The sequence below is a fragment of the Calypte anna genome, chromosome 5A (assembly GCF_003957555.1).
Source record: "Calypte anna isolate BGI_N300 chromosome 5A, bCalAnn1_v1.p, whole genome shotgun sequence".
NCBI lineage: Eukaryota > Metazoa > Chordata > Aves > Apodiformes > Trochilidae > Calypte > Calypte anna.
Window position 1 is genome coordinate 31,449,979 of NC_044251.1, and position 25,892 is coordinate 31,475,870.

General features: G+C 40.2%; 1 protein-coding gene across 1 annotated transcript; it reads left to right on the forward strand.

Moving 5' to 3' along the window:
- The first annotated feature begins 273 nt into the window (after positions 1–273).
- YY1 (YY1 transcription factor) lies at positions 274–25,892 on the forward strand. The gene is made up of 5 exons (XM_030451776.1): positions 274–1,236; positions 10,815–10,977; positions 19,482–19,542; positions 21,983–22,141; positions 23,277–25,892. The coding sequence occupies exons 1-5, from the start codon at positions 540–542 to the stop codon at positions 23,457–23,459; spliced, it is 1,263 nt and encodes a 420-aa protein (XP_030307636.1). The 5' UTR covers positions 274–539; the 3' UTR covers positions 23,460–25,892.

The following is a 25,892-nucleotide window of genomic DNA, read 5'->3' on the forward strand; positions in this document are numbered from 1 at the left end:
AAGAACAGAACCACGAGCCCCGCTTCCCCCACGAGCGCCGGGACCACGGCGGTGCTTCCGCGCGGGGCGGAGCAAGCGGCGAGGGGCGGGGAGGAGACCGTACCGCGGGCCGATTGGTCGCTCAGCGCCGGGAGGCGCGCTCTGCATTCGCAGCGCTGCTTGATAGGCCGCCGGCAGGCACCGGGGGCGGGCCGCTACAGCACGGCGCGCCCCCGTAGGCTACTTGGCTCGGCCGGGTGAGCCGTGGGGCGCGGCGGGCGGTGTGATTGGCCGCTTGGCGGCGGGGGGGCGGATCCCCGGCGGCAGCGGCCTCCCGGGGCTGGGGTCCGTCTCGGCGGCAGCAGCGGAAGTCTCGCGAGGGAGCGTAGCCGGGATTTGGCGGCTGGCTGCCTCCCTCTCGCTGGCTGCGAGGAGCTGGTGTTTGTGTGGAAGGGGGAGGAGGAGGAGAAGCGAGAGGAACCCGAGCCCCACCATCCGCCGAGGGGAGCGGACCGAAGTCCCCTCGCCGCCCGCGGAGCTTTCCCCACCCTCGCCCCGCCATGGCCTCGGGAGACACCCTGTACATCGCCACGGACGGCTCGGAGATGCCGGCCGAGATCGTGGAGCTGCACGAGATCGAGGTGGAGACCATCCCGGTGGAGACCATCGAGACCACCGTGGTGGGCGGCGAGGAGGACGAAGAAGAGGAGGACGAGGATGAGTGCTGTGAGGAGTGCGGCCCGCACCACCCGCCCCATCACTACCACCACCACCAGCCCATGATCGCGCTGCAGCCGCTGGTCTCGGACGGGGACCCCAGCGGGGCGGGCGGCGGCGCGGCCGGCGGCGGCGGAGGACAGCTCCACCTGCACCACCACCACCAAGAGGTAATCCTGGTGCAGACCCGCGAGGAGGTGGTCGGGGGAGACGACTCGGACGGACTGCGAGCCGACGACGGCTTCGAGGACCAGATTCTCATCCCGGTACCGGCCCCCGCCGGGGAGGACGAGTACATCGAGCAGACCCTGGTCACCGTTGCCGCCGCCGGCAGCAAGAGCGGAGGCGGCGGTTCCTCCTCGGCCGGCGGAGGAGGCCGCGTTAAGAAGGGCGGCAGTGGCAAGAAGAGCAGCAAGAAGAGTTACCTGAGCGGGGGAGGCGGCGGTGGGGCCGAGGGCGGCGGCGGCAGGAAATGGGAGCAGAAGCAGGTGCAGATCAAGACCCTGGAGGGGGAGTTCTCGGTCACTATGTGGGCCTCGGGTAAGTGCGAGCCGAACCCCTCCCTCCCCGGGCCCCAGACCCTGCCGGCGGCTGCTCGGTTCGCCTGGGACAGTTTTGTTTTGAAGGGAGGCCATGTTTTGATGTGTGTGATGGGCGCCGCCATGTTCATCGCCAGGGCAAGTATGGCGGCTCCCCGAAAAGATGGCGGGGTCTGCGCTGCTGCCGCCGCTGCTCCTGCCCGGCTCCGGCGGGGGGAAGGAAAGATGGCGGCGGTCGCCAAGATGGCGGCGGCTGATGGGGTGCGAGAGGGAGGGAGGCAGCGCGCCGCTGGCTCCAGGACTAGGCCGCAATGGCGTAGTTTCTGCAGCAGGGGGAGGCGGGGTGCGCGGGCGGGCACAGGGTGCGGGGCGAACCCAGCCTCCTCGCTTCTCCCCCCCGTCCCCGCCCCGCCACTGCCGCCGCCGCTCCTCGCGGCGCCCCGCCGCTCGCGCCACGCCTGCCCCTCGCCCTTCCCGCCCCCGGCCGCCGCCCCCCGCGTCTCCCGGCGCCCTCTGTCCTCCTCCTCCCCCATTTCCCGGCCCGCCGCCGGCCCGCTTCTCCTTTCGTGCCGCCGCTGCCTTGCGGGCTCCCTGCCTGCCGCTCCTCTCTCCCTCCCTCCCTGCGCTTCCACCGCCGCCGTGCACCCGCCGCCCCATTGAGCTGCGTTTTAATGGCCAACACGGGCGGCGGACCCGGATGAGGCGTGTGCTCCGGGCCGTGACCGTTATGTGAGCGGGGGGAGAGCCACCCGCCTCAGCACCGCCCTCCCCGCCGGCTCTCCCCGGCCCGGGGACGGCGGTCTCCCCGAAATAACGTTGTACAGCTCGCCCGGTGAGGGTGGGTCCGGGGGCCGCCCGGCACCGGCCGCTGCAGTAGCCAGGCGGGGTGGGGCCTGCCCGCCCCGAGCCAGCCGTGCCGGTGAGGGGGAAGCGCCTCTTCGCCCCCGCGAGGGCTGCCCGTGCTTCCCCCCGTCTTCGGAGGGGGCGGCCACTGACAAGTTAAATTGGAAATCCCTGCGTCAGGAGCCGGGGGCTGACAGCCTCCGCACTCGGGTGGCTGACCTACGTCCCGGGGAGCCGCGGGTAGGAGTTGTTTCAGGCGGGCGCCTAGAAACCATTCAGCTTTTCCTTGTCGAGGTCTAAAGCTTTAAATAGGGGCAAGGAGTTCGTGTTCTGTGAGCTTGTGTATCTCGACGAGTTGAATTTTTTGTGGGAGTGTCTCTTAAAGGGAATAAAATCTTGTGAAGGTATTAAGTATCTGCGGGGCTCGGAATAAACTTGGTGTGCCCATCCTTCCCACTTATTTTATCTGCCACGACTTTTTGCTCTTTTCCTTTAAAACCTAGGGGGAAGTTTTTTTAGTCAGCAGGAAGTGTTGCAGCGCATTGGGCTTTTTGTTTAATTCGTTATGTTATTTTTTCACAAAAAATGTATTGCTAGGCTCTGTAGTCAAAGTTCTATGGTAAAATTATGTAAGTGGGGAAGAAAGTCAAATAGCATCAGATCATTTTATCAGTAATATTTAATTTGGTGTGGGATGTTTGAATAACAGGTTGGAATTGTATCTTGCATATCATAGTTTTTGTGCTTTTTTTAAAGGTCTAGTAGGCTAGAGATACTCTTCAAGCTTCTGATGTGGTCTAAAATGTTTGCTTTTTCTGTTGAATGGCTGGTAGCTGTCAGAAAGGGCAGTGTTCAAGGATAAGTGTATGGGATGTCGAATTAAGTTGTATGAAAAGATGAAATAATGACTTGTGATTTTTAGTTGCTTTTTAAATACAAGTGATTACTTAGCAAGTTTGACTGATTATATGACTGCTTCCATATATATCTGGTTGATCAACCCAGTAACTCTGATCAGACTTTTCCTTTCGTCAAGAAGCAGAGAACTTTCATTTAAGAGCTTCTTTCTTCATAGTGTTTTCCCTCTAAATACAGTTTAGTATAAAGGGGTTTTGTATGAAACCCAAATTAAATTGATTTGCTGTTTTGGGGGGGGGTTTGTTTTTTTTGTTTTGTTTTGGTTTTTGTTTGTTTGTTTTTTGTTTTGTTTTTTTTCTTAGCACTGACCTCCAAGAAAAAAAAAAGTACTGGAAGCTAGTATAGTCATCTGGTTTGTAGAAGCTACCAAAGATAGCTGAATGCAAGCATATGTATGACTGGCAGGATTCAGGACCTTGCAGAGATCAGTTGACAATTTCTAATACGCATTTGCACTCTGAAACTCCAAGTGCCTGGTAGAATGCCTTCTTAGAGCTGATTATTACTTGGCTGAAGTGAAACGTGTATGATCAATACACTTGATTCTCTCCCCACGTTACACAACTTTTACATCAGAGTAGCCCTATTGATTTCAGTGGTTTTGTTCTTTATGAGCATGACCATGCAAGCTCAGTGGGAATGATATCTACTTGTAATGTACTGGAGATTGAATTGCATAGCTACATTCAGCTCAATTATGTCCATAATGCAGGAGGATGCCAAATATCTTTTCTGACCTGACTTCTAATGCCAGAAGAGTGCCCCAAAACCAGTATCACAAAATATATAGGTAAAAGAGAAGTATTAAACCTACCCTCCCTGCATGTATGCTTGCAGGCACCCATGCGTAGCCTTGAACAGCCTTTGTTAATTATCTGCTCACTTTAGAGTACTGTGGAGTTTTACTGAGCCTACTGGATAGGCTTTTATGTGTCTTGCACATTATTGAACGCTATGAAAGTGGTCTGAAGTGCTGAGGCTTCATTGTCAGCTGTCTGACATTTTAGACAGGAATGGTTGCCAGCTTTACTTCTATAGAAGTAAAGCTAGAAATCAAAATAAAAAAACAACCTCCCTCCCAAGCAATTAAAATAAAAATAACCAGTCCCAAACAAACTATTGCCTTGCAAAAGGATAGTTGTACTAATGCTTGCCTGCAGAATGAGGCATACTTTAATTGAGCAAAGATAGTAGTTTTGGCTGTGTATTTTGACATAATTAAGGACTCACTTGCACACTGATGTAATTGACTGGTTGAAATGCTTAGCAAAAAGTTTTATCAGAAGATGAATAGTAAATAAGCCTATGCATCAAGATAAAACAATGATCCCTATATTGCAGTTCATGCATTTTTCAGCTGGGAACAAGGGCACTTTTCTCACCACAGTGTGGGAAGATAATTTGAACTGATTACTAGTTGCTCTTTTTTAGTGTTGCTATATTAGCTTGTATATGAATGGCACAAAATTTAGCCAGTCATAAAACTTTGTCCATACATTAGTATGACATGTCTGGTAGCACCTGGAGAAGTAATATGTAAAATACATAGCAATGTGATTAAAGGGGACTACTCAATCCTTGGCTTGTTATGTGGTTACTTAGAAGTTTCAGTACTGTTGTTGGCAACCGTTTAGGCTTACCAAAACTTCTCTTATCACCTTGGTATCTATGGTGGTATCAAACTTGTGACCCGTGATTATTTTAATTAAAGTGTTTAGTTTGAAACAGGAATGCTTTGTTCTAGTTCAGATTAGCGTTCCAGATCTTCAGAATGGAATTATTTGTCTTTCTTCACATGTGAAAATAGGAACTGAACAAAGGCATTCTATTTTCTGAAAGGTTTGAAGAAGTGTGTATAGTGGATACTTAATGTTGCTGTAGTGTGTTTTCTTTATACTGTCAAGTATCCCTCCTTATTTTCATTGAGATGTCCTGTCATGGATTTAGAAAACTGTATGTAGTTAATCATGTTCTTCAAGTGAGACACTCCAATTTATAGGAGGAAAATTTGTTTTTATGAAGTGGAATTTATTTGTGCTTTTTCCTGGATTCAACTTGAGTCATCCTCTTTAGTGACTGCCTCCAGGCTGGGTACTGGTAGTGGTGGGGGAGGGGAAAGGATCACTAGAAATCACTTTGTCAGATATTGCTTGCAAAAATTATTCTTAGATGCAGGAGCATCCATCAGATACTGGAATTTGGCTCCACCAAATGCTGGAATTTCAAGCAGCAGGGGCTTAATTTAGAGGGGGGTGGAAGTATTAGTGTAATTACATTTGCTTCTGGGTAGTGACTCTTGACCCTGTCAAGCTTTCAAATCTGAAATGAGTGTTGGCTTAAACTATTAATATTAACATAGTCTCCAAGCTTAAGACTGAAATGGCACAACCAAATTAAACATTGACCACAGATGTTAAACTGCTCAAGTACATTGTTCCTAGAGATGAAAAAGACAAAGATGCAGAAAAGTACGTGCATGGTTTGGAAATGATTCTTGATAATCGAAGAAGCCTGTACAGTGGAACCATACTTGGAAAGTCAGTGGGTTTGTGTTGATTTTCTGTACAGTTCATCGAAACCTCTAGAAATTTTTTAATGTCTTATAAAATAGAATTAGTTTTCTTTGACTTTATCAGATTGCAAGAGTCAGAAGAATAGTCATGTGCTTTCTGACCAGTTGTCTTACATAGTGTAAATGATAGATCATTTAGTTCATTTGTGGGCCTGTGTCAAGAAGGAACAAAATTCTTTGTGATGACAGATGGGTAATGAGATTCTTACATGAAATTTTTTCATAATGGAGGCAGAAAGTCATTGTCTGGTTCCTTTGAAATATTAAGATGATAATTTATTTCTGATACTGGTTAAGATGGTAATAGGCTTTTGGTATCAATAAGTGTGTAGTCTGCCCTGACGGTTTTGCCAGCGAACTTTAGAGTATAAGGTAGATATTTTACTGCAGCTATTTTAAATAGCTTTTCAGTTTTGAAAGTAAAATATATGAATGAGGTTAATCACTTGAAATGTCTCAGTTGTTTTGTAGCCCACCTTCAAACTAAAATCTTCTGACTTGCTATTGGATCCTTCCTTGAGAGGTCCATGTCACTTGTATGCTGATGATGCAGAAGCTCATAGTGTTCTGTCAGTGTCTCACAAATGTTGAAGTCAGATGATTACTATTGATATATGCAGTGGTTTTCTCAGTTCATGTCTCAGTGGTGTGAAAGAAGAGATGGGTCACACGAGGAAAGAAAAACCTGTTCTCCATCTGTGTGCAAGGCACATTGGAGGGAAAGTAACCTAGCAGCCAGTTAGCTTGAAAAGTGAAATGCTGTGCAAAATGGAATATAATGTTCAGGTGCGTCTGCTAAATAACTGTATTATAAATAACTATTATTTAACAAGCTAATTATGGTTCTTTTCTTCCAAACATGTCCAGTGAACTAATTCGCCCGAGGAGATTGCAATGTGGTAGCAGTATCCCAGCTGTTACCACAGAGCCTTGATACTGCAGAGTTGCTGAACACATCCATTATGATGCAATTGATTTCAGCTGTTCGTAAACCCAAATGTGTTTAACCAGGTGATCATAAAAAGAAAATTTGAGCTTGAGTGTTGTTCATCCTTTTAGTTGCGAAGCAGAACGTTATTTCACTTGGTACTTTGGGGAGCAAGGTACAGAATGAGGTCTTACTGCTTTGCTAGCAAGGGAACCTTCTGAGTTCCCTTTTGTATCTCTTTTTTTTTTCCACAGGGGAAAACTGATAGAATAATGTTGTGTTCTCCCAGCTTTGTAATAGAGGAGGAGAGTGGCTCAGAGAATTAGTGATACAGAAGTAGAGTATGATGGCTAAAATCAAGAGTAACAGAAATACTGACAGGGCTTCTTTGGTTGAGAGCTAAGGGGGTCATTCTGTAAAGCTGACAAGTTGCAGAGATGTCATCTGGAGCTAGCTACTATTCTAGAAATGCATGCAATAACAGAGTTCTGAGGTGGATGGGTTTTCTGAGCAACAGAAGGGCTGCAAGAGAAACAGAGAGAATGGCAATAAGAGCAAAAACCTTTTGCTCTTATTCAGTGAAGTCTTGAGAAAAAGAGTCTACCATGTTGTGCCATTGCTGTGTTGCATGGGGTCTGCATTTTATCCCAGTTATCTGGCCTGTTACTTCAGCTGGTACTTGGACTTGGTGCTCTTAAAACTCCTGGTAGAAATGTAGGTTAAGTGGTAGTCAAAGGATATGGCTGGCCAAAATGCTGAACTTTCGGTGATCTAGGTACAGAACTGTTTGTTTGACTTACTTGCTTTGAAGTGCAGAAGTGAGTCCAGTTCAAGATGCATATTGCTTATATATATATACAGGACATGAGAAAAGTGCAGATGGAGGGACACTGAACATGAAGATTTATTTGGGTGTGTCCTGAGCAGGTATTTAGAAAAGCCCAGTTTAGACTGAGTATCTGGCTTAATGTGATTTGGCTTGGAAGGATCTTGGGGGTTTATCTGTGGTACCTCTAATTAATAAATTTGTATTTTAGAGTTTTTTAAGACTGATATTGGGCATAGCTATTGCAGTGGCTGGTAGTGTTTGTTTTTGTGAAGAGAAAGTGATTAACTAATTGACATGCCTTTGAATCTTCAGTATCTTTCAGAAGAGGAGACTGAAATCATGTTCCAAGTTCCTTACAGAAGGCTGTCCTAGATCTGTAAGAATAGTGTTAAATGCACAGATGCAGAATGCCATTTATTTAGGTCTGCTGCACTCTCAGGTAGTTTTAGGGGACAAAACAAAGCAAATCAAGATAGTATATAGCAGTTAATTTCCTTTCCTGACAGGCTCTGTGGCTCTGTCCATGTTTAGCTTGAATGGGTGGCATCCAGCTTAGCATGGCATGGAGTTACTGTGCTTGACTTGAACAGTACTTCTTCAGAAGTGTCACTAAAATTTCAGGGTCAAGTCTCTGTGTTTTACTTTGCTTTAGATACGGTATGTTGGATTCTTTGCTCCATGAGAAGAAAAGGGGAAAGTAATTTGTATGTAGTGAGCACCAGGACTTTCTTGCAGGCAGGAAGCATCAAGCATTCAACTTTCTTTGCAATGACAGTATCAGTTAATGTGTCAGCCTGAGTGAAAGCTTGCTTGGACTTCAGACTCCAAACTTTGAGCTGCCTAGTTCAGGTTGGTAGGGGATCACAAATAAACATGTTGTGAATTTCTCTATAAAGGACAATGGTAAAGTTCTTCCAAACAAGCCTGGGGTGTTTTTTGTTTTATCATAGTGTGGTCTGTAACTCGGGTGGTCTGGATACTAAAGAGCTACTGAGGTCTGCTGCTGCTTTTATAAAACTATTGACTTTTGGTGTGAGCAAACTCCTCTATCTTGAACAACACTAGCATTATGTAATACTTAAGGTAATGATTTGTATGTTTTTGTTTTAGGCTGTTTTTATTGAAATTAGCTTTTGAAACTGCAGGCATGTGCTGCTGTGGAGATGCATTTTTTGGTGTAGGGAAATTAGATTGTTTTTATTTTTACATAACTGTCAGTGTATTAAGGGATACTTTATCTTACTTTCTGTTGTATCAAAGCAATATGTTAATAGTTTTTTATATTTTATTCCAATAGCATGTGGAATTGAATAGCTGTGGAATTGATCCCTGTTGGCAGGCTTTTGGGAAGTAAAGGCACCAAAGGCGGACCTCTCGGTTTGACTCTGAAATAGCAAGAAAGCATTGTAGAATCATGAGCCTTTAAGCTAAAGAAGAAAAGAAGGTTTTAAGGAATGTATACAAAATTTCCCTATTAACTAATGAGGCAGGAAATGAAAACTTGTTTCTGTTATTAATATCATCAAACAGTCAAGCTATGAGTTCTGGGTGGCTGTTGAAATGGCTACATTGGAGCCAGCTGGTCTTGTTTTAATGTACAGCATGTAAAAAAGCATTCTGGCTTTCCCAGAAGTTCTGTGCTCTTCTGAGCTTCATTATGTCTTTTCTGCTCGTGTAGGCATTGCTAAATATCTTTTCACAGTCCTCTGTTGGGAAGAACAATAATTTCCAAACTGGAGGTCTGTTGACTTGAGTTCGTAACTCCTATGGGTACTGTAAAACTTTCCATATAATCTTGCTTAAGGTAAATTGGTTTTCTTTAGGTGAGTGGAAAACTAGGTTAGTGTAAAAAATTGTCCAAAGAGTCAATTTTGTAGTTTCTTTCCAGTTTGATGCTGCAGATAGTGTATTCTTATGAACATTTCTGTCTTCGCAGTGTTTGAGCCTATGTTCCTCTTTCATCATGGAACATATCCATGCTATTTGATCTGGTAGATCAAATTAAACCCCAAACTAGCAGTAACATTTCTAGATATAGCTCAGTGGCAAACACTAAAAGCAGGCATTACAAATTGAACAGAAATTTGTCCTTAGTATATTTTTTTTATTTGCATATGTCTTGTCTTTTCTAACCTATATTACTGAGTAATGAATAAGGTTACTTCCTGCATTTCTGTTTAGAAAAAGAAGAAAAACACTGGTTAATTTGTTTTCTGCCTTTTTTTTTTTTAAATTGGGGAAATACTATTTCTGTCCTAAACTCTTGTATTTCCATTCCTTAAACACTGTCTGTGAAATAAAACTTCCTGTTGCTGTTGTAAAGCCTCTTGTATACAAAGGGATTTGCAGAAGTTGCTCCCCACATCCAGAGAGGAAGTAGTGGTGTAGTGGCAAGTTTATTACCATTTAGCTGAGTAGTTAAAACCATCTAGATGATATTTAATGTCCCTTCCAACCCAAACCATTCTATGATTGTGTGATAACATTCTATGATTGTGTGATAAATACATCTGTTGTTCTATGTGTATTTGAGGGTGGATAACAGGATTAGTGCTGTGCTTTTCTTCCTGCTGGTGTGAACACTGCAGTGCAGAACATAGGAGGATGTTTTCTTTCTTTGTCTTCTTTGTGTCTCTGATTTCTGTTATAAAATAGCAAAAGAGAAAAAAAACATAGTGTCTTGGCATATTCTAAGGTGAGTAGACAGAAACAGCAGGTCTTCTACCTGATTTCACTGCGGTTCTTGAGTACAGATCTATTAGAGGAGTTCTAGAGCAGATAAAATATCAGTATCTTAACAAAGCTCTGGAGGATCCTTATCTATTGTTTACATAGCAGTGTGGGAAAGAGCTTAGAATGGCCTCTTGCCACTGAAAGAAGAAGCCCCCTTGGGAGGCAGACATGCTATTTAGTTTTTTGCTTTCTTTCAGACTTGTCTGCAAGTGCTGAAAAACTTATTTTTATGGGCATGGTGCTGAAGCCCATTAGCAGTTTTAAAATTTGTCCCTCCATGACACTTCTGTTGGGAGGACCAGGGAGTATGAAGACTCTGAAGTAAAGATGAGTAGCCCCAACATCTTAGGGAAAGTATCTGCTACTCCTGATACAGGCTTGCTTTGTTACTGACTACTTTTGACATCTAAAGTGGGTATGGCAAATCTTAGCCCTGAAGAAATTAAGAGTATTAATAATTTAGGGATTGTTTCATGAAAAGTGCATTATCTTTCAAACACAGCAACATTCCTTATTGGTGCGTAAGCAGATAGGTAACTTCTGGTTTGTTTTTTTTCCCTCACCCACTGTGTGCATTCTGCGTTCATTATGCTGTAATTGAATGGATCTATTTCTGCTCTTTACAACTAGCATGGAAATCTGGAAATGTAGGATATTGTTTTAAATGTGCCGTAATAGCGAATTTGTTGCAGCCTTATAATTGAAATGCTATTTTGATTTTTAGTATGTATTGATTCAGTATTTTGTGTATTTCAGATGATAAAAAAGACATTGACCATGAAACAGTGGTGGAAGAGCAGATCATTGGAGAGAATTCTCCTCCAGATTACTCAGAATACATGACAGGAAAGAAACTTCCTCCTGGTGGAATACCTGGCATTGACCTCTCAGACCCCAAACAACTGGCTGAATTTGCCAGGTAAGTAGGAAGAAAGAATCTTTACATTAAAATAGTTTTCTTTTCAGTGGTTTAGTTATGAAACTGTTAGGCAGAATAAATGGTAGATTTAGTATAGCTTATTTTTCCATTTAACAGTGTTCTGAAACAAGCAACTTAATTCAGAGCAAAGTAGCAGATAAGGTGTTAAAATGATAGAGTTTTATATTTGACAGTGACTTTTGGTCTTTTCTTGTTGGGGACTGCATCTTTGACGTGATAGAACGTATCTTGCATGTGATACAGCCTTGGGATAAATAGCTAAATGATCCAATACATGAAATGCTGCATTTGTGTTATTCAGTACAAGAAAGCTAAACTGTGTTTAGTTTGTAAGGTCACTTAGTGCTGTTTTTCACCTACTACATAAGATCTAGGTCTTTAACTTATTTTTAATGAAGTTGTGTATCTTGCACTTCAAAGTGCCACTGATGATTGCAGTTTCACAACTGGTAACTAAACTGCTTGTATTTTCCTCTAGTGAATCAGAACTGTCAGTTGTTTACATATCAGTACGTTGACCTGAGTTACAAGGGGACTTTTACTTTCAAATAGAGATGAGGTAGCAGAAGCTCGGTTCTACAAGACAGTACTGGAAGTGTCTTGGGTCCCATGACCGCTCCCTCCACAAAGCCCTTGGCTCTGGTACCAAGTGCTTTGGGCAGCCCCTGGCCACTGGAGAAGTCTCCTTAGGCATCTGGAAGCTGGGACTTTAGGCTTTCCTTTGCTGGGTTTACTTGGTCCCCTTTGAATGAGGATACAAGCATGTGCTGGTATTAAGGGATACTCCTTGACTTAGTGCACAGGCAGCGTTAATGCTAGTGTCTCCAAATACCTGAATGCAACTTTTAGCTTCCTGCAGCTGCTGTTACCAGTATTTCCCAAGTTGAAAGCAAAACAAATGTATGAAGCTGCACTAATTTTAATTTAGTTACCAGCTGGGTGCTCTTCAGAGCTCTTGTACACACCTCTGACAGAGAAGGTAGATGGCCAGATATTGTTACTCCCACTTCCTGGGTCTGCTAGTAGAGGGGGAAGTATGACTTTCATGTTTTTAAAAATTACTGCGTACCTCTGCTATTTTAGATGACACAGACTGTTGAGGCAATTTCTGGTCTGAATTCTTGGTTAGGTAGATTGTGATATCCAGTGTGTCTGTCTACTCTTGTTTCACCTAATTTTTCTTGCAGTTTTTTCAATCTTGTTCAGTTACTCGTTAATGTATTTGTACTGAAGGAATGCCAGCACAGCCTCATTCCACAATTATTTTCAGTAAATCCATTGAACTGCCCAATCCATTACTGCCCATGACAGGGGGGCTGCAACTAGATGATCTTACAGGTCTCTTCCAACCATGAAAATTCTGTGGTTCTAATCAAGGATTTTGAAGGCTGCTAATATGAGGGGTTTTGCACAACTTGCTCCCTGCTTTACAGTATCTGATCTGAAAATGTGTGAAAATGAACAGCTGAGACCAGGGTTTTATCTAAAGTGGTGGGTAGTTCTAGCTGATACTGTTATTACTTTTTAAAATAGTGTTGGTCAAAATTATTGTTTTCCTTTGAGACCTCCTGAAAGTTTAATACAAAATTTTTATGTGAAAGCAGATGTTTAAATGATACTCTTGTGTACAAAGTGATAGGGAGTGTAGGACACAATCTGATTGTAAAGTATTATTTCTGCCTTTCTGCTCATCGTGCTCAGAATGTTATTCTCCATTATTTTAAAACACACTGAAACCCTAGCATTAAGCATTTAAGTACTGAATAGTTAATTTTTGACAGAAAGTTTTAATATTTTATCGTAGGGAATTCTCCATGCAAATACTAAATATTTTTCTCCAAATTGGTTGGAATACAAGAAATAGTTGCTAGGATTTGGGCTTCTTGAAATTACTAGATTCCTTCTGTCAGATTTGTCTGTGCATTTCTTAATGTTGTAAAAAGTAATGCTTATTTAGGTCTCAGTTTTCTGTTGAGGAAATGGTGGCAGCTGTCAGTAATTTAAATTTACCACTTTAAATTTTATGGTATAATGTTCTAGCAAGTTCTAGAACTAAGAGTTTGTAGCAGGTGATGGAAAGATTGTGTTCTATGTGTACAAACTCTTTCCTGTTAATATATTTCTGTGCAGCAAATAAAATCTAGTGCACTTTAGTCATATGACAAATACATGATTGTAGAGTAAGCGACTTGAGGGGACATTGCCTTTAGCATTATCCTCAATTGCCCCAAAAGTAAGAAGTTATTAATTGTAGATATGTGAAAACATCAGACATTTTCTGTTTAAGCAAGGTTTTTTGATTTCTTGGTCAGAATTGATGACTGTCAAATTAAAAAGAAAACCATGTTAGTTACATGCAAACTGAAATTAAAAAAAACCTGAGTTAACATGTACTGGGATTGGGTTTGAAGGTCATAGGAATGCAGTTGTTCATACTAAACCAATATTTATTTAGTGTAAAGCTCTCAAAGTTTCAAGGATTGCTGGTTACTTTACTACTCAGATTTTTAAAATTCTTAGTAGCTGTGTTCTGGAAACTTTGAGCAGCACATGAAATCGAAACTTAATTTTAAACTTACTGTGTAGCTTCTTGTGCTCTGAGTAAGGTTTTGAATCATAAATTTGTATCTTTATGACTTCAAAAAAGAACTGTGCACAGTCCCCACATAAGAAAGCATACATTTTTACTAGCCAAATTATGCTAAGTGTGTTTTTTAAATTTGAGAGCAGGTTATGTTGGGTTGTTTTCCTGTTTCCATTAAGGTAATTGGAAAAAAATTTCACTATACATTTGTAGAAATTAGTTACTCAAAACCAGGCTAGATTCACTATAACCATGCAGCATATTTTGATTAAGGGTAAATTGTCTGAGACTTTTGCATTGATTTTTAGGAGCAAAGTTTTGAAGTTTTAAGTTTAAACAGGCCAAGGTTGAATTCTAGTGATAGGAGATTTTAGGCAAGGTTTTGGAGTTATGATCATGTTTGGCTACTAAGCGGTAAGGCAGGGGTGGGCCTTATGCTTGAAGTCCTCTGCACTGTAGCTCTGCAGCCCTTAAAAAATTAAAACATTAAAAGTGTATAGGTACAGTATATGCAGTGGTCACCACTGGTGCTCAACAGCTAGGTGGCACTAGAGTGCACAGTCATTTTCTCTTGTGATACATTTTTTTCTTGTGATACAGTTGTCTTCTGCTGCTTTTTTTAAAATGCATTTGTTGAGTCATGTAGCAGAAATCCAGATTCTTTAACTGGAACTGCTATAGTTATTCCTGGACAGGCTTTTATACATTCTAAAACTTTAAAAACCACAGTGAATAAAGAAACTGTGTCAGAACATTAAGATGGGTTCAGTATTGCAGAGATGAATGACCACAAAATTCTACCTGGTTGGGCAGTTAATCACCTTTTACAAGTTATTTTGTTCTGTTCTAGCACTTAATCATTTTGTGTAGTACACTTAAAAAATGCAATTAAGAAAAAGAAAAAATGTTAATTTCTTTTATGCAGTTGTATCAGAATGTGAAACATTAGTTGTGATGAATTATCTCAGAAAGAAATAAAATCTAAGTTACCATGTTTACATTTGATGCCTTTGACTGGGACTTTGAAAGTTCCTTCAAGTGAAAGAAAATATTTTGTTCAAGTCTAAATCAATTACAAGTAGTTCTGTAGTTAGCTGTGAAGGAGTCATTAACTACTTGTTAATAAAAGATCGGGAAGTAGCAGACGTGTTTCTGTTTCATGCCTATGGCACATTTCCCCAAACAGAGTCACAAAAAAGGATATTCCTGATTGCCCTCTACCTTCCTTTTACCCTCCAGGTGGATACATGACTGAACTGGCTAAAGATTGCAGAATGCAGATGTTGGTAAAACTAGGAAATGAGAGGAACATGCTAGAGCTGGGATATTGGCACAGTAATGGGTCCTTGTGGTAAAAACCTGACTCTCTGTGGTTTTATCCGTGCTCTCCTTAGTACTTTTTCTGAAGAAGACCCATTGTGAGGGCTGCCTTTCCTCTCTATCCACTTTCCCAAGCATTAGAGTTTGAAACCAGACACCCTTTCTAAAAGTTACAAAGCATGTTGATCACCTAGATTTATGGCTCAGGCCTCTTTATAAGGTATATGCTTTTGTACACATTTTGTTCTTGTTACAGAAAAGCTTAAAGGGCAGTAAACTGACAATTGCTTTACCAAAGCAGTCTTCTGGGGGAGGGGAGATCGTTTGTGCTGTTCCACGCTGCAAAGGTCATTCTCTGTTTACACAAATGGTATTCTTCATAACTGGAACAAAATGAGAAAATATTTTTGTCAGAACCTTGAAGTGAAAGAACTTTCTGTGACGTTTTCTGACCTAACTGTGACTGAAGATACTGGCTGTGGGCTCTTCGGTTGTAGATAGATTCCTGGGACATCTTGCACCACTCCTCTTTTGTCTGTTTATCCAAAAGCCAGTCTGTCCAGTTTCAGGAGTCTTCTGCACAAATCAAGTGGCATAGGGCTGTGACATTCATGTTATTTTTGCCTCAGCAGGGCAGTGCCAGGGGAAAGGCGGAGTGAGGGAACAGATCAGAAGTGGCAGTGATGCTACTGATAATTTCCTCCTCTGTTGTTAGGGATTCAGTCATCAGCACAAGTGAGTATCTCTGCTGGTCATTAGAGACTTCTAGGGTGCATAGAGGGAGCAGAAAGGATGTGAGAACATGGGTTTAACAGAGATAAAAAAAGGAGATAATGCAACAAGAAGGAAATTCTATACTGTATTTTTTTTTCTTTACGTAAAATGAAAATTCTGGTCTTGCTGTGTAAATTGGCTTTCTGCAAAGGCAATAATTTAAAAAGTTCCACCCAGGTATTAATGTGTGTGTGTTCAGCTGTTTTAAATAGTGGTACATGTTAGAGTTCTGTTTTTGATTAATGTTTCAGGCTAAGAAAACTTGGACGGAACTGGTAGAGATGCTCTACTGGGTGGAAGCCAAAAGTCTAACCACCAGCAAGAGCTTCCTGCAGCAGTGTAATTAACATCAACAGCCCAGGTTCTAATCTGGTCTCCTTTTGCAGAAAGTTAATTTTAAAGTAAGACCAAAATCTTTTTTTTTTCTAATACGTTTCAGTATGTATGTCTTTAAATTCTTGAGTGCTTGTCCATACAGATTCCACAGCCTTGTGAGCACAATGACATGTCTGACGAAACAATCTACCATAGCTGTGTCTGTGATGTGTGTACCCTCATGCCTTAATCCAAGTGTGCAAAAGGCCCAGCAGCTTCTTGCTGTCTGTGACACTGAGATACATCCTGAGCATTGTTTGCCACCTCTTCCTGTTGAAGGGCCTGCTTCCATTTGGTTAAATAACTTGATTGCCTGTGAAACTCTGTGCTTATACACATTCTTCTTCTGCATTTTAAGCTTAAGTTGTCCACTTTGCAGACTTACAGGAGAAATGAAAATATTTCAAAACTACCTCATTATTAGCTAAACTTTGTTGTAATTTTTTAGTCACTGGGAACTAAATGTTTTAAGTTCAAGTGTACTAATATTACAAGAGCTGACAGTCCTCTCTAGAAACAAAGCTTGAAAATCAAAAAGGTGGCTTATTTCAGAATGTGCACTTATAAAGTTACATGTCTACTCTGAAACTGAACTGACACATATAAGGTCTATATTGAAGGTCTGCCAGTCCCATGTCTGACCAGTTTAGCTCCTATTAGTCCCTCAAGCTTCCTGAGCACACTGATCAAGAAGCTTCTTGATGACACTGGCCAGGGTATTTTTTCTCTTACTCTACTGCAGCAGTCTGTTACAGTTGATGCTGTTCCAGCATTTCATTCTCAAAGATTGACTTAACACCAGAGGGTAGAAGACCCAAGAGGTAGGAATAGAATTTAAGGCCAAGTGTTAAAAGTGCAGGCACTGCCCATTGAAGCTGTTTAGCACATTTCTTGTTAGTGCTTCCATTTCTGTCTTATCTCTCCCTTCACAGATGGTCAATTAAGACTTCAGAACAATATTTTTTTTCACTCATTCTGATGAAGTTTTGGGCCTAGGATTTTTTTGATTTGTTTTTTGGAAGCTGGGGGAATGGTAGTGTTAGAAGTAAGAGATGTGTGTTTGGCACCAGATTTGTCTCCTTAGGGTGTTTTGTTTTTTTTTTTTTCAAATGTCATTAAACCATGGCATTATGTTCACTTATGTCCAGCCTTGTCAAAGCATTCTGTGTGTCCATTTTGACATAACATACGCTCATTTCTGTGTAAAAATTATATAGTTGTCATAAGGATAATCCCATGCATCAGGTAGTTGAAAGCTTCTCTCTGTATGTTTTCTGATGTCAGTACCTGTACTATCTGTCTAGAACCTCACTGGAGAGCACAGACAGTATCCCAGTCTGGGATGTAGTTATTTAATATTTTACTTAAAGAAACTACCCGCAGCATAATCATTCTGTATCCCAATTAGATTATGTACATTAAATCCGTAGGGTCTTATAAGTTGATCTATAATGTTGGAGGGGAAAATGATTAAGATAACAGAGTCTGATCTTCAGGAACAAATACAGTTTGCTATGTTCATGATGTAATGAAACATGTATGATACTGGTGATAGTGCAAGAGGAGCTTTGTCAGCACAAATACCTCACACCCATCTTCTAGGAGCTGTTAGTGTGGAGGGATTTTTGGGTATGATACTCTCCAGCCTCCATATTTGTGTTGGTGTATTTAATCCTGCAGGAGATAGCAATGTTCTTCAGTTAGTAATGTACATATTCAGTGTATTCTGGAGATGCTGAGCCAGGAGGAGTTTCCAAAGAGTCCACTTAGAGAAAAAAACAAATGCATCTGCTAAATCCTTGGATTTTAATGATGTGTCTGTGAAGTGGCCAACTGTCAAGTGCTTTAGTCCGTACGTGATCACTTGAATGGTGCTACATGTGCAGTACTGAGAGGAACCTCAGATTGCCCACAGAGCCATAGGAGACTTCCCCATCACATATGCCTCTCCTAGCAGTTGCAAGATTTCCCTGCATCCAGTCTTCAGGGCTTCTCAGGGAGGTTTTTCATTGTCCTTGCCTTGATTTGACCTCACAAGGATAGCCTTCCATTGCTGTCCTTCATCACCTGTCCACATGAAGAAGCAGGTGACACAGTGGATTTCAGCCTTGCACAAAGGAATTTTAGAGTACCAAAGAAGGCTGGATCCTCCCTGCAAAGAAACAAGTGCTTATGTGGTCAAATTGGAGGGATTTTAGCTTATTTTCCCTACAGCTCTTGGGAATTGTTTTGAGTGTATAGAAGTTGTTTAGCCAGTCTCAGATCTATTATTAAAAATGCACGTAAAAAAAAAATACATGCATGCATGCACTACTTGGAAATCTCTTCCCCCAACTCTGTTCTTCCATATGTTTCCAGGGACTGAGCTCATGGGGATTAGAATTGTTTTAGATAGCAACAGACTCCTCTCCTTAAGAATAGTGATTTTAGTTTTTATAATTCTTTGTTAAGTTTCTCATCTGTTTAACTGAGGCCAGAGAGTACACCAGAAAACATTTTAAGCTGGAGATAGGGTATGTAGCTACCTTGCCATAGAGAGCTATCTTGTACTGTATTACCAGGAAAAGTTGTTCAGGAGCTCACATGAACAGATGAGCTCCCCTTCTACATCAAAGTTTGGGAATGCAAAACATCTTGTTACTTGGATAAGGAAATGTTTAACTGTATAAGGTTCATTTATTTCTTCCTTCCTACAGTATTTCTTTCTTTATTTTTTTTTTAAGACAGCACTAGGTTTCAGAAATAAAGACAAGAGTAGTGTACTTCCCTAGAATCTAGCGTCCGCGTAACTGATTCTTCTCTGATATTCAGACAGGTGGTTGTTATGGCAAGTAAATAGATGATTGCTTGTCAGTTTTCAGTAGTGAAAACCATGTGTATAGTGGCTTAAAGTAAGAATAGTTGTTGTTTCTGTAGTTATAATGGATGTCTATGTTGTCTGTGTAGATTCCACAACTTGCCTGCCTTTCTGACTTCTGTAGAGTTTTCTATTGAAGTCTTGTCTGGCAAAAATACTGAAGAATGATTGAGGCTATTCTGTCCTTCATGTCCTGGTGCAGGGATGGATAGGAAGTGAAGATAAATGGGCCACGTGGGTACTGACACAAGAAGAATGGAGTTTTTAAAATAAAATATTCTAATTTCCATTAGCATGAGTCATGAAGAAACTCTCTGTTTCCACATATTCAGAGGACTAGGAAGGTAGTATTAAATGTCTTATTCTTTATTGGACAGGTCCTTCTGGTAAAGCTGAACTTCCCAAATGTCAAAATCTAATGTTGGTATTATTATGAAAGCTTTAAAAATATTGAACAGTAATACTGATATTTGTAATACTGTTGAATAAACATGGACCTAATGTAGGCAGTTAGTGGAGAAGAGCTGTCTAATAGTATTCTTCTGCTAATGTGGTATTTTTTTTATCTTTAAGAATGAAACCAAGAAAAATTAAAGAAGATGATGCTCCACGAACGATAGCTTGTCCTCACAAAGTAAGTGAAGTGCTCAGCTTCTGAGTAGGTTGTAATTTCTAGACCAGACTTTTGTATTGCTGTTTTCTCTTGAGAATGAATAACTAAAATACCTTACTGTTAATAGTTATACTCAGTTAACTGTATTGTAGTTATCATTCTTTAGAGGCTTCCTTAAAAACTTTTCACTGAATAATATATTGTTCCCATTCCTTGTCTTAAGGTTAGTGCATCCCTTATCTTCTGGTAACCATGATGCACAGCCCCTAACATGCTGCTTTTACTGTTGTGATTTCCTGCTACCCAAGAATACATACTTGAAAGAATGTTCTGAAAGCTGTTCAAAGTACGTTCCTAAGATCTATATATCGTCTGCTCGGAAACTATGACAGATTTGGAGTCTAGATCAGGAATCAGCAATTTATGGTGCATATACCAGTCAGCATTATTGGAAGACTTTGAATTATATACCACAGAGCTGGAAGGTGCATCACCTTGAAAGAGAGGGGTATCTTGGAGATAGAATTCTGATACCCTTGAAGCAGGGAAGCCTCTGTCTTAAATAAATATTGCCAGTCACCTATACTGGTAGCATCTAGTTTTACTGCATTATCCAGCTTTTGTAGATCTGTTAGCTGACTTAGTCTGTAATGAAAAAAGGCAAATACAATCTTGCTGACTTCTGGTCTAGATAAATGTGAGCCTAAGCAAATAATCAGTGCAGATAGCTAGTAGTACACATTGGAGAGCACAAATAGAAGGCGTCTCTCTGACAGCCATACTCTTAAGGAGTTTGCTGGATTCCTTTTTGTGCTTATACTGATTTCCAGTTCTTCACATTCTGTGGGTGTTTATATTGTAGTCCACTATGTGGAAATACAGGAACAGTTACTTACTACAATACAGATGAATGCTTCCTTCATTTCTTTGATTTACTTTTTCATAGCCTCAACTTCATCTGAACAGGGTAGAAAAAAGAATATTTGGTTCTTTCGTTTTCTCTGTTCTAGTGTTTCTAGGTTTTGGTCATTTATGACCTCAGTTTAAAAAATACTGTAGAAGGTGTAACTGCTCCATTTAGAGGCAAAATGGGCTTTGGAATAAAGACAAGAAAAGTTGATAGTATGCATATTTTGGTGCTGCTTTGCCTCACCCACATCTGTTACATGCAACAAATGGTAGCACAACAGTTCTTAAATTAGCAAAAGGAATTCTAGGGCCTGAAGAGGGAACTGTCCCTGAAAGTGGCATTTTCCCCCTTTTTTAAGAAATGTGATTATTAGTTTTCAAAAAACTAATAATTAACAAAACTAATAATTTTCAAAAATTTCCAAAGAGGAAGAGTGTGAAAGATTAGCAGTTAATGTTCCTTTAGTTTCTGTTGTTGAATTTTATGTCTCATAACTCAGTGATACTGGTAGACTAGTTTTATGTAAGTTCAAACGCATTACTTGGAGTACACCTATACTTTACAGTTGTTATGTTTTTGAGGCATTTTGAACCTTGAGGAAGTAATTCATAAAACATGATGTCTCTTAATGTCACCTTTCAATAAGAGGTGAAAATAAGGTATAGAATTTCTAGGTAAATAGAGTCCCAAGTTGCTGCCGATTTACATGTAATCTGGAATCAAAAGTAGTATTTCTGTATCGAAGCAGCCTGGACCCCAGATTAAGATTCTGGTGCTGTACCTGAGTTAATGTGGGTGTCTTTTGATTTTAGGTTGAGTTGGCACTAACTTGGAGATTCTCTTACTCAGTTGTCCAGTGTCACTTAGTAGGTTTAAGCTGTAGAAGCAGTAGCAGTCTCTCTGTATCTCAAGTGATGAGTCTGATGCTGCCAGTTCGAACAGGGTAGTTCCTGTAAGGTATGAGATGCTGGAAACTCTTGCTCTGTTTCCTCTTGGAAATGAGAAAGGGAGAGAAGGCAATGGACAAAATATTGGGAGATGAAGTGGTGTATATACACATCGGTACTAGAGAATAATCTGTGGTGTTTTAGAGACTATATTGTATATTGTTGTAATGTAGTACTCAGAATATAGCACATTGAAGAATATCCCATAGATATCTATCTGTAAACTGTTGTTCTGTCTTCTTTTTATGTTTGTTTTCCCTAGAACTGTAAATGCTTTTGTTTGGTTTATTCATTTGCTTGTATCAGAGCTACATCTTCTCCATGTGACTGTCCTATTATTCATTTGGCTGCACATGATCCATACTAATAAGTGAGGAGAGGGTTTTGGGGTTGGTGGTTTTTTTGAAACTGGGGTGGGGTTTTTGTAATTTTTTTCAAGTATTAGTTTTGTTGATAACTGCTTTTTAAAATAAATATAAGAGGTCTCATTTCAGGGCCAACTCTTAAAATATTTAGGATATAAAAGCATTTCAATACTTGTAACAGATAGAATCTTTATCAGAATTAGCTGATCTACTAATTGAGTTTCACTGTTCTTTTTAAGGGCTGCACAAAGATGTTCAGGGACAACTCTGCCATGAGGAAGCATCTGCACACTCATGGCCCTCGAGTACACGTTTGTGCAGAGTGTGGCAAGGCCTTTGTGGAGAGCTCAAAACTAAAGCGACATCAGCTAGTTCACACTGGAGAGAAACCCTTTCAGGTATTGTTAACCTCCAGAAATACGTATCACAATTTATTTGATAAACATGTGTAGACTTTAACTGTTACCTGGCTTCCATACAACTTGCGGGACACTATTATTTTCTAAAATCAGGTGAGGCACTGAATGATCAGCTTAGAAAGTGGAAGTCCCTTTAAGCTATTTAGGGTATTATTAACTATTTCTCTGATAGTGGTTTTTGATAGAAATAAGCAAATTGCTTGTACATGGGAGGTGCTTTCCAAAATACCAAGTTACCCCCTGTGACTCTGTGATGTTACTACTAAATGAGGAAAATGTCTCCTCGTCATCTTTTCTGCTTAGCACTTCAGGACAACTGACACTGCTCATTTGACTCGCAATACTGATTTTCAGTAGTGGGTATTAATCAGTTTTAAGCAAACTTATGGGAGTTATCGGATCTCTTTCCATTCATATTAGGTCACTTGAACTTCTGCCACCAGAGGTCCCCTGCCTACTTCCTATGATAATCCTTATAAATCTTTCTTTACAGGTATTCACAGTCTTGAGCATATCTGCTCTCCAGCATGTGCTTAAGATGTATATATTTTTGATTACTTTGTTTTTTAGAAATTAATTATTCCAGAAACCTGGTTTTCAATCCTCTGGCATTCATTTACATGTGTATGCTGGAGCTGCTGTGTGTTAAGTATATACAGCTAAACTTGCTACCCTCTATTTTCTGAGCCCATCTTAAATGTAAAGCTGGTAACATGAACACATCACGTCTGTTATTCGGTTTAATTGCCAGGCCAGTGTTAAACTGTGACAGTAAATTACCATCAAAGAGAGAGAAATTCTGACATGAAACTGTTTGTTTTCTAGTACAGCGTAAGAAAATACAGTTTCAAATGTGTAGAAAGTTTTTTCTGGCAAAGAATTTGCTTCTTACAAATTGAAAGTTTTTTCCCTCTTTGAAATAGACATACTGCTGCGGTAAAACAACTTGAAGTATTAATTTTCTTTTTTAAATGCAGTTTACAAGTGATCCCTATAGTAAACTTTAGCATCTAGCTTCATGTTTTTGCAATCTAATGAGTTAGAGTATTGTTCAGAGCAGTGATTGAATGAGTACTATTTTGTCAGCTAATGGAGTGTCCTTTCCTCCCCACAGTGTACGTTTGAAGGATGTGGAAAGCGTTTTTCACTGGACTTCAATTTACGCACGCATGTGCGAATTCATACTGGCGACAGGCCCTATGTTTGCCCATTTGATGGCTGCAATAAGAAGTTTGCGCAATCAACTAACCTGAAATCTCACATCTTAACACATGCTAAGGCCAAAAACAACCAGTGAAAGTTGGAGGAGAAAGTTCTTGAACGAACTCAAAGCATCTTACAGGAGTATGAATTGGAAATAAATATGCCTCCTCTTTGTATATTGTTTCTAGGAAAGAATTTTAAAAAAGAACCCTACAACCTAAAGGACATGTTTTGATAAGTAGTAAATAAAAAGCAAAAAAGAAACCCAGAAAAAACTTTAAGGTAACATTGCTAAGATGCTCTACCTTGCTCTATGATCCCGTTTCAAGAACACGGTGTTTTGTAAAGTGTGGCCCCAACTGGAGGGGTCTGTTCATGAACTTGCATCAAAAAAAAGACAATTCTTTATACAACAGTGCTAAAATTGGACTTCTTTTCACATTCTTATAAATATGAAGATCACCTGTTGCTTACAATTTTTTTAATTTTGTATTTTCCAAGTGTGCATATTGTACACTTTTTGGGGATATGCGTGGTAATGCTATGTGTGATTTTTCAGGAGGTTGATAACTCGGTTGGGGTAGATTTTCTTTAAAAGAATGGGCAGTTACATGCATACTTCAAAAGTATTTTCCTGTAAAGAAAAAAAGTTATATAGGTTTTGTTTGCTATCCTAATTTTGGTTGTATTCTTTGATGTTAACACATTTTGTATAATTGTATCGTATAGCTGTAATGAAATCATGTAGTATCAAATATTAGATGTGATTTAATAGTGTTAATCAATTTAAACCCATTTTAGTCACTTTTTTTGGAGAAATACTGCCAGATGCTGTTCAGTGTAATTTTTTTGCCTGGTCAGTTACAGAAAGTGGTGCTCAGTTGTAGAATGTATTGTACAGGCACTGACCTGATTAACACCTGATAATATGTACATCCCGTGTAATAGAAAGGGCAACAATAAAACAGTGGTCCTAAAGAAAGAATATGGCAGAAAATTATCTGTAGCACAGTTTATTTTCTCTTGTTGTCCAGAGCAATCCTAATTCCTCCTGACTTCTCAGAAACTGGAAGCTAAATAAAGTGAAGTTTCCTTTATTTTGCATTCAGTTACGATGATTTGTGATGAAATTGCATAATACCCCATCAGGTGGTATTTGAAAATGGAATCGGTGGCTGTAATTCTGTTTTTAAGTGATGTAGGCTTCCATTAACTGGAAGAGTGGATTTGGAGGTTTGGCAGTGTAGTGGTGAATTTTCAGTGCCTGGACAGCAGCTAGGTAAAGCAGTACAGTAAATAGTTAAATGGGCACCTTTGTTTAGTCAAGGTGAGGAATCTTGGAGGTTTAAATGCAATAACAATAGAAAGTGGGAGAATAGTAGGGTTTGAGTGGTCATACTGGAAAAAAGAAAATTGTCTTTTTCTTTTGGCTATCTTATTTGACTGAGTATAATGATGAAAATTCTTGGGACCTCGTTGGACAGTTTTACTTCAAAATAGGAACTTGAAGTTCTCAAAGAACTTGATGGAGTTTTAATGGTCTAACTAAAAGTGGCTACTACTCATTTGTTCAAGCATTCAAAATAAGAAATTTGCAGCTACTCTAGTAAAATGTGACACATTAATAAACATAAGAATATGCACAGAAATGCATAAGTTATTTTTTTAGAGGGATGTGACATATTTTAATATAGTAAAAACTGTTGTTGATCTTTTTCTGAATTCTGTTCTTCAAGGTTCAAAATATTTTTCATTGCTAATATTGTAAAACTTACTTTTGAGTCCAGTTTTGGTGGTAGTGAAAAAAGCAAGGGTAATAAAAAAAGTACATTTTAAGAGCAAGGCAATTTTCATCCATACATAAGTTGATCTGAACACTGCAGCTTTAGTCAGGTTATTAGGGGTAGAAAGAAAAATGGGGCATTTAATTGTAAAGTATGCATTAGAATTTTGGCAGGTTTGTTTTGGGTTTTTTTGGTTTTTGGTTTTTTTTTTGTTTTGTTTTGTTTTTCTTTTTGTATAAGCAGTTCTTGAACAGGACAATATATTGAAACTTGTATAGTTAAATTAAATTCTGTATACAGTTAAAATAGTGTCTATTCTTTTTTGGACAGAAATAAAATTAGTTCAGTCTAGTTCTAATTGACCTTATTTTTTCTTAAACAGCATATATGATGGTGTTAGGCTTGTGCAGAAAGTTACTTTCCTGTGTCATAAAGTGATACCAGTTTTATTGAATTGCAAGGTAAAGAGGTTCCTTGATGGTGTCAGTACTACATTCTTGAACATACATTTGAGACTAAATTATTTATGTTAAATACTGATTTGAGGATTAACTGGGAATTTAAACTTGCATTGCCCCTTGTCTTTCTAACTGTGGAGAAAGATTAGAAATGCTTTCACTTAGGCCTCAAATCAGTAGCATTCAATACACTCCTGAGTGTAAGTAGCAACACTTAGTTGCATGAAAGATCTTGCTTTGTAACTAGTTAATTCCATATTATGTATGAATAAATATTTGCATTAA